The following is a 9999-nucleotide window of genomic DNA, read 5'->3' on the forward strand; positions in this document are numbered from 1 at the left end:
GAAAATACAAATGGGACTGATCAAGACACAACATGTGGCTTCAAAGGATCAATTAGCAGATATATTGACAAAGGGGCTCACCAGGATGCAACATGAGTCATTGACTGGCAAGCTGGGAGTACTTAATATTTTTGTACCCGCCAGCTTGAGGGGGAGTGTGGAAATGGGAGTTACTTAGTTAGTAGTGGCATTATTGTAAATACCTAATCAGTTAGTTAGTTAAGTGTGTCATTAGCTAGACCTATAAATAGAGGTAGTTATTACACAGTGTAATCAATGAACTCATTTTTCTTCTTCTTCTCAGATAATATCGAAGTTCTCTTCTTTCTTCTTCATTCCTATGTTTCTCCTATTTCTCGATCTAGGGTTGAGATCCAATTCAACCCTAGATCAATCAATAACCCTAGATCGAGAAATAGGAGAAACAGAGGAATGAAGAAGAAAGAAGAGAACTTCGATATTATCTGAGAAGAAGAAGAAAAATGAGTTCATTGATTACACTGTGTAATAACTACCTCTATTTATAGGTCTAGCTAATGACACACTTAACTAACTAACTGATTAGGTATTTACAATAATGTCACTACTAACTAAGTAACTCCCATTTCCACAACGACAACCATAATGTTAATGACATTAATTACTTTGAATTTATGACACTATTATCTTTCTGAATTTTTTTTATTTAAAATAAGAATCATAATATACCTTAGTTTGTTTCCTATGATTAATTCAAGTAAGCGGGTATAAATACTTGATGCGTGTAAGTTTTTATCAAGAAAAAAAGGCAGTTAAGTGAATCAAGGGCAACTTTTATGAGCAATTTCATAAAGTCAGTAATTCTTGTCAAATGATTTTGGTGGAGCAAAATCCAAGGGACTGTTTTTTAAATTTTAAACAAAGCCTTTAAGAATAAAGAACAAGGTAATAATAGAGTATTATTTTTTGTATTAAAATTCTAAGTTTCATCAACAAATATTGCATAACAAGGTTGTTCGTTCCCTTTTAAAAGACGAAAGGATTGGTTAAGAGGGTAAAGTAAATTTTACTCAAAAGAAAAAGGCGTAATGGCTTTTGGGCCACTTAAATTTGCATCCGATTTTAAAGCCGATACATGAACTTTCGATTTTCCCATTGTAGCACCCCAACTCGATTAAAATACTTAGAATAAACCCCTCTCTCGGAGGGTGTATCTCAATTGCCTGACATAAATACTACGTCAAATACTAAGACCATTTATTGTTTGACATTTGTAATATCTGGGTCCCATCCTTTTTAAAACCAATTTACCAAATTTTTAATTTTTGTTCTCTTTCCTTCCTTCTCCACATAGCTCCACCAAAACCTTCCCTTGCCCGGTCACTATTTCCAATAGTAAAAATTCAAATATGATCAATTCATATCCTATACACACCTTTACCAAACCTCAGTCTAGAAATTAGTCCAAACAAACCATCAAATCTTCTCAAAAAATATCAAAACCATTCCGACAAGATTTTCATCGGAAAAAATGGCATCTCGGTGACATTCGTCAAAATCAAAACTAACACACCTCCTTGAGAACCTATTACTTCCCACCCCCAAAAATTTTCAGTAATTTCGTAGTCTCAATTGGCCAAAGAAATCGCCGGAAACACTGTCACCACCATACTTTGGGGAGAAGGAGAAGAAATTGTAGAAATTGGGGGAGAAAGAAATTGGGTGGGGGGGACGGGGAGAAACGGTGGAGAGAAAGAAATTGGGGGAGAAAGAAATTTGGGGTGGGGAAGGGGGGGGGGGGGTGGGGAGGGGGGTTGTAAGGAAGAAGATAATAGAGTGGTTACGGGAGGGATGATTTAGGATTTAGTATGTTTTTATTTTTTATTTTTTTTCTTTTACTTACTTTTCGGTTTTCTTATTCAGATTTAATATTTTAAATATAGTAATTCGAGTCACGCTCTTTTTCTGCGTGATTAGCACGCACTTTGACCACGTCAGTTGTGCTACTGCCACATAAGCATAGTCAACGGTTTCACTTATAAGTAATCGGTCGAGTTGAGGTGTTAAAATGAGAAAATTAAAAATTCATATATTAACTTTAAAATATGGTGCAAGTTTAGGTGACCGAGAAGCCATTACGCCAAAGAAAAATTGTCAAGGGAGTCAGCGTCATTCCAACAAGGACCATGGTCCCATTATTTTCCAAAGAGACTTAACCGTAAAACACTAAAAGCGATGAAGAAATAGTCTTCTTCAGAAAAAACTTCCCCACTTATCTTCAGTCCACTGTTCCACTAAACCTCCTCAAAACCCACCAAAACGACGGCGTTCAAATGCTTCGTTCTCTCACTTCCAAACGCTCTCTCCAATCCCTTCTCCTCCACCACCACCACCACCACCCTCTCCTCCGTCCTAATCCCCACCCCACCCCTTTCAATCCCCGCCCCTTCTCTTCTACACCGGGTCCCACCACATCCGAATCCGAACTTCGTAAATACATCGGCTACACACTTCTCCTCTTAGGCTGTGGTGCTGCCACATACTATTCCTTCCCTTTCCCCGAAAACGCCAAACACAAAAAAGCTCAGCTATTCCGCTACGCTCCATTACCCGATGATCTTCACACGGTGTCCAATTGGAGCGGGACCCACGAGGTGCAAACCCGGACTTTCTTGCAACCCGAGTCGATTGAAGAGCTCGAAGGGATAGTGAAGGCTGCGAATGAGAAGAAGCAGAGGATCCGGCCTGTCGGGTCGGGTTTGTCTCCCAACGGGATCGGGTTGACCCGATCTGGGATGGTGAATTTGGCGTTAATGGATAAGGTTTTGAATGTGGATAAGGAGAAGAAAACGGTTACTGTTCAAGCTGGGATAAGGGTTCAGCAGCTTGTGGACGCGATTAAGGAGTATGGGATTACTCTTCAGAACTTTGCATCCATAAGAGAACAGCAAATCGGTGGCATTGTGCAGGTGGATGATTTATTCTGTCTTTTTAGTTTATGTGCTGACATTTCATTTTCAGTCCGCTCCAGAAAGAATTACAAATTTGTAAATTTGGATACAATTTAACTTAAACTTTTCATTTTACTCTTACTAAGAAATGTTTAAGATTACAAGTTTTAAAGGTCTTAAAACCACACAAATGTTATGGCATATTCCGGAGCACAAGTTTCAAGTCTTCATTTTTTCCTTAAATTTCATGCCTATTCAATCTTTTCCACATAAATTAGAACAGAGGGAGTATTCTGTCAATTTCTTGTGGATTGCTTTACATTTTGGACTAAAGAACGGTGATAGATAACTTAGAGGGTTAACTAAAATACATAGTGTGTCCATTCCAAATTTTCTCCCATATATGTGATATTAATCAGAGGCGGATTAACAGCGTCATGGGACCCAGTAGCTTTTGCATAATCTGGCCCTGTGTATAGATTAGAACTTAGCTGTATACTAACTGTTTTGTGGTGGCCTGAAATTTGCCTCTGGAAATTGGTGAAATGATAAGTTCTGTGGGAAGTTTATGGATGTCCTTGGTACAACTGATATAGTACCTTCTTGATGTACATCTGCCTATATAAATAAAAATCTTTGTTTTGCTTATCAATCAAAGAGAAAATGGTCAAGCTGGTTTTGTATTCCGTGTAATGTTTCATGGGAGAATATCTGTTTTTTCTACTTGTTTGAGGTCTCTACATTATTCCAACTTGCAGTTAGTTGATTTGTTTGAGGATTGATTGGGGAGATTCTTAAGCTTTTGTTCCTTTGAATTCAAATTGTTAGGTTGGTGCTCATGGCACTGGTGCCAGGTTGCCTCCAATTGATGAGCAAGTCATAAGCATGAAATTGGTTACCCCTGCCAAAGGCACAATAGAAATTTCAAAAGAGAAAGATCCAGAACTCTTTTATCTAGCTCGATGTGGACTTGGGGGCCTTGGTGTGGTTGCAGAAGTCACTCTTCAGTGTGTTGAGAGGCAGGAGCTTGTAGAACATACTTTCCTGTCTAACATGAAAGATATCAAGAAGAATCACAAGTAACTATTCTCTTTTTCTTTAGTGATTTGTTTCCCCTTTTGGTAAGCTCTCATAGTTGTTAAAGTAGACCTTCTTAGTGGATTTTCTTTATAAAGAACTTGTACTTGTTAATATTGATGTAACGAAGCTAGCGATTTGCAAGCATCCTAAAACCTAGCTCAAGGGATCTTATGGAAAAGAGTAGTTTTTACAAGCAAGGATCATTGAGTTTGGACATCCTTTGATATTCTTGCTGCTCAATCCACTAATTAAAAATAGAAAAATGGTCTTCTATGGCCACTTACAATTCGAATAGAAGAAAATGACATTTTCAGATCTCGTGTGTTATTTTCAAATCTCTTATGTGTAAAAATGGACAAGAGTGGGTTGCTCTAGTGGTGAGCACCCTCCACTTCCAACCAAGAGGTTGTGAGTTCGAATCATCCCAAGAGCAAGGTGGGGAGTTCTTGGAGGGAGGGATACCGAGGGTCTATTGGAAATAGCCTCTCCTACCCCCAGGGTAGAGGTAAGGTCTGGGTACACACTACCCTCCCCGGACCCCACTGGTGGGATTATACTGGGTTGTTGTTGTTGTTGTTATGTGTGAAATGAAAATCTCTTGTGAAAAAAGACATTAAACTAAAAACAACTTTATAAAAGACTACAAAACCAATTGACCGCCCCGTTGCTGCCCTGGTTCAATTTGTCTTTCCTTTGGGGGTTAATTGATATTTGCTCCAGTTTATCCATCAGCTGCATCATGCTGTTCAGCTTCCAATCCTGGCAATTCCTTCTGTGCGTGATGTTCCATGTGTCCCTGTTCAGCATTGAACTATACTTGCATGAGGGTCTATCTCAAAAGGCAAAAGTTCGGGAATTCCTCCTTTAGAGTGCTGTTCCCAACCATTTATGATGCCACAATCTGACGGTGTTATAAATCCTTATTAAGCTTTGAATTGAAAATTAAGCTTTGATTTAGTGTAGTTGCTACTCTATCTCATTAGTACCTTCTGTATTTGTGGACCAGAATGTGTGAGAGAGTAGGGAAGATGATAGAGATTATCAAAGAGATAAGTAGAATGGTGGAGAAGAGAAGTGATGAAGCAGAGATGAATCATCACCAATAAGAAGTGGTAGGTAGTTGCTGAAAGGAATGATGAGACTATGGAGTGAGAGTGGTAGTCCCTGATAGGTGAGCACTTATCTATCACATATTGTACCGGCTGGAGTAACATGGTCAGTGAGGATTCATATAGTCAACAACAATTTGTTTGGGATTGAGGCATTGTTGTTGTTGTTGTTATATGTTGTACCGGCTGGATGCAGCGCGTAGTAGACAAAATCCAGTACGAAACAGCTAGTATACATGTTATAAAACAACTTGCTAGTTATTGTGAATAACCAATGTCTCAGTTTAAACTACAGTATTGCGAAAATCTGGGGATGTCAGTTAAATTCCGACTAGAGTTTCCTGGACTTGGACTGAAGCTGACCAGTGGTTGCTCCAAGGGAGGCCTTTCTTGCCTTCTCGGTTTTATCAACTTTGAGTGAACTCTTTAGCCTACCCTGGAGTATAGTTGAAGTTTTTTGCACCTTCTAAATGTTAATGCTGATGATTTATTGCACCTATATAAATTTTATTACTATGGCAGTGTGTTGTTAATGATGATGCATGTTTCACATATGTAGCATGGTACAGCACATTTGTTGCACTTGGTGTCCTGCGCTTGTGAAATAATGCCGCTAACATGTCATTACTTCAGGAAATTCCTATCTGAGAACAAGCATGTCAAATACTTGCACATTCCATATACTGATGCAGTTGTGGTTGTGACATGCAATCCTATATCTAAATCGCGAGGTCCACCAAAGCATAAACCTAAATATACTACAGAAGAAGCCTTGCAGCATGTACGAGTTCTCTATCGGGAGGCATCAAAGAAGTACAGGTATGGTGGCATTGAATTAGCCTGTAAAACCATATTTCAGAACATTCTTTTTCTTGCATTTCTGCATGTTCTGTTGTTGGATGAACTTCCCATGTAGTTTTAGGTTTTCTCGTATACAGAGAAGGGACCTGTTTTGCGTAGGACATTTCCTGAAAGGGAATAGGTGAAATAATAAACTCTTTCAGACCTAATTTATGTGAGGTAATTTTAAAAATTAAGACACTTGCAGTAATAATATTATCTGAACAGTATTCATAAATTGCAAGCATTCAGTAGCTATTCCTTTTTAGCTGTAATGTTTTGCTAATCGAACTAACATTTCAACCACTGCTTCAAAAATATGTTAATAGTATTACATGTAATCATCATTAATTGGCGAATACAAGTAACAGTGGAGAACAATACTAAAGCATTAGTTAAAAATTTGTTTGATCAGCAAAACGTTACAAGTAAGCCTGTATTACTTGTAAAATGCTGAAGATCCTATGTTTCTGTTTTTTAAAGTAATTTTTAATTACTTGCTAAATAAGTTTTACCACTTGTTGCAGAGGTCAAGTTGCTGATTCTGGTTCTCCTGAACCTGAGATAGATGAACTATCGTTCACTGAACTGAGAGATAAATTACTTGCTTTGGATCCTCTCAACAAGGAGCATGTCATTGAAGTCAACAAAGCTGAGGCAGAATTCTGGAGGAAGTCAGAAGGATATCGAGTAGGCTGGAGTGATGAAATTTTAGGTTTTGACTGTGGCGGCCACCAGTGGGTATCAGAGACATGTTTCCCTGCAGGAACCCTGTCAAAGCCTAGCATGAAAGACCTGGAGTACATTGAGGAATTAATGCAGCTCATTGCGAAAGAAAGTGTACCTGCTCCTGCACCTATAGAACAGAGATGGACTGCTTGCAGCAAAAGTCGAATGAGTCCAGCTTATAGCTCAGCGGATGATGATATATTCTCATGGGTAATATTTTTAACATGTGAATCTTTGCTTTGCTTATATAAAAGAGCTCCTTTACGCTGGAGCCTAACTATGCACCCTAAATGTTGTTGCACAAATTCAAGAAACTACTAAATCAGAAATTAAATATTAAACCATGACGGATCTTTTTTTTTTTTGATCTGTTTTAGATAAAGTAAAAACAATGTTTGACCTTTTGTTTAGCAGTTGAATAAATTCTCACTAGCATCTTCTTTTGATTTGCTTTTGACTGGGCTGTCATGTACTCTGTCATTGTGGTTGAGGTCTTCTTTTTTGAGGTTCACAACAGGATACTCAGCACAAAATACATGCAAATCCAAGCTGTGAACTGATTTAAATCCTTGATCCAACTGCATCTTCTTCAGGAAAAAAAATATTTTAAGCCCATGGATGGTGATACTTAGATGAGATATGCCAATTAATGCTGACAATATCTAGTAGAAATAGATCTTAAATGAGGGCAAATGGGTTTTATAATGTTTATCTGAATGCAGACCTTGGTGGCCTCATGTCCTTTACATGTGCCTTAGTTTTAGTTTACTTTCTTTCTATTAAAATTTGGATAAATACTAGATAACCTTCTATTCAGACAGTGAAGTCCTCTCTCTGTTCCACCCAAATCCGTGATTATCTTTTTTCACCTGATATTCTTGATGCATTGCTTTAGTACTTATATCCCTTCCAATATGTTGCTAGGTTGGAATAATTATGTATCTTCCAACCATGGATGCTCGGCAGAGGAGGCAAATCACTGAGGAGTTCTTCCACTACAGGCATATGACGCAAGCACAGTTGTGGGATCTTTATTCTGCTTTTGAACACTGGGCGAAGATTGAGGTATGCGTTATTTTTCAGAATTTCTGTTTAAGCCAAGTAATATAGGAGCATAGAGATACTGTTAACCTATCAGTTCCTCTTTGGTTTTGTTGTTTTATTTTGCTTTATTATGGGGGAAACTTGCCCTAAGGGAAGAGAGTTCGACGGGCAATGTCTCCATCCTGCTACAAAATCCATTGGAATTGGTGCTGAAAGGGGAAGTCTAGTATTTTTTGAAGTATCTAAAAGATAAAGTCAAGTACTGATTCTTTAATATTGCTGAGGAGAAACTGTGCAATATAAAAGAGATTAGATCTCCCCTGCTTCTTCCACTATTTTGCTGCTTTACCTCCTCTTATTATTGTGATTTTGCCATTCTGAAGAACTGTGAAATTGACGGGAAGATAGAGCTATCTTCTTGTACTTGTTCCATGCACTTGGTCTTTACTTTCTTTAACGATATTCAATCTTAGAGGTGATTCAATTTGTCAAACTGGCCGTTAGAAGCTTCATCGAGAAACATGCTTCTAAAATATCTAGTTGTAGTTCCTATTATCAAGCATAAGCTCATCCTCTGCGATCTTTACAGTTCATTGTCACTCTAAATTGCCTAAGAAGTAACCTGAGAAGATCCTCAGTTGAAGTGCTAAAAACACAATAGCATTTTAGAGCCTTTTCAAGATTTACTTCCTTGATTTGACACAATCACTGATCTCTTCATCAAACAAAAAAAAGAAGAAAAAATCATGTGACTGATATGTTGCAAAGCATGATTAGCTCTAGTTCTGGTAACAATGTAGAAAGTGGGGCAAATATGGAAGACATCAGATTGGAGTTTCACCTGTTCGTTTAAATTATTGTCTCAATGCATTAGAGTAAACTATTCTCTAAATACATACTTCAAAGTGGATTGCATCTTCTGACATGAGGCATGAAAGTATAGGGCATATAACTTTGTTCATAGACACTTGCTTTTAGAATTTAAAAGATAAATTGAGACAGCCATATCTCTAGTAAAGTTGACAGTTAGGTACTCTAAATGGAGTGGATTGCGGTTACCATTTAACTACATGTTACTTCCAGGTTCCTAAGGACAAGGAAGAGCTCGCCGCTCTGCAGGCAAGGCTAAAGAAGAAATTTCCGGTGGATGCATACAATCAAGCACGAAAGGAGCTGGACCCAAACCGCATCCTTTCTAATAACATGCTTGAGAAGCTCTTCCCTTCATCTAGGGCTGTGTAACTGGTTTCTTGGTTGGTTTACATCTTTCTTGTCAAATCATTTTATTGATAGTGATATTCATCATCATGTTTCTTTCAAAGCAAATATTTTGCCGAGGAAATTTTTGCCCTGTACATTGTTGTTCAGAATGTTAAGTTAAAGGAATTGTTATAATAATGCTTGTCATCCATTGTATATGCTTGAGCCAGTCTCCAACTTGATTGCCGCCTTCAAGGACAATTTATGGATAAATCTGGAATCTAGTCTGAGGTTAAGAAGAATTAGTTATGGCTTCAAGTATGTTGTTTCAGAAAGGATGATACAGCCTCTACTAGGCCAGTTCTGCACACCGTTTCATGAGCAGTTTTCTGAGGATTCTAATGTACTCTGAATAGTTTGGACTATTGTTGAGCCTAAATTTTATTTTCCTGCAGAAGCCAAATTCTTGTGAACGGAACATGTCATGGTTGTTTTAAATCCAGATTTGAACTGGGTAACCTCTGCTGTTATATGTTTTATTCAGTTACAATAGTTTCTGCTCCCTTCAATATGCCAATTTGATGGGCCGGATAATTATAATTCCGAAGCAAGAACTCGTACACGAGTACACAGAGACATGGGTGGTGGAGCGAAGAATGTAAATATTAAAAAATATTTTATTTTTAATTTTTTTTTATTTAACATCGTGCAGCAAAACACATCTTAATTAACAAGTGTGGAGTAATAGAAGTGATGTGCAAAGAATTGTTAAGTGATAACACTTGTTATATATTTATTCATTTTGTGATTCATGATGGATGTTCTTTTAGTTATATGGTCTTTTTAACCAGAGATAGCTAATATAATACAGGAGATTTTTGTAGCAATTTTTTTTGGAAATTTTACCTCCTATTGCAAAGCTTTACCCCCTATTTATTATAAATAAAAATCTTTCTAAAATATTATTTTTTATAGCTACTTTTTAGTTTTTATAGCAAAGTATGTATTTATGGTCACTTCCTACCGTTAAGCCATTAAATACACTGTCTAATATTTTTCTCTCATTC

At 37.5% G+C, this 9999-nt stretch overlaps 1 protein-coding gene across 1 annotated transcript; it reads left to right on the forward strand.

Moving 5' to 3' along the window:
• Positions 2195-9479, forward strand: LOC109233051 (L-galactono-1,4-lactone dehydrogenase, mitochondrial). Its single transcript, XM_019398798.1, has 6 exons — positions 2195-2948; positions 3759-4009; positions 5753-5938; positions 6487-6898; positions 7613-7753; positions 8816-9479. Exons 1-6 carry the CDS (start codon positions 2313-2315, stop codon positions 8972-8974), a joined length of 1785 nt encoding a protein of 594 aa, XP_019254343.1. The 5' UTR covers positions 2195-2312; the 3' UTR covers positions 8975-9479.

The sequence above is a fragment of the Nicotiana attenuata genome, chromosome 10, assembly GCF_001879085.1.
Source record: "Nicotiana attenuata strain UT chromosome 10, NIATTr2, whole genome shotgun sequence".
Taxonomy (NCBI): domain Eukaryota; kingdom Viridiplantae; phylum Streptophyta; class Magnoliopsida; order Solanales; family Solanaceae; genus Nicotiana; species Nicotiana attenuata.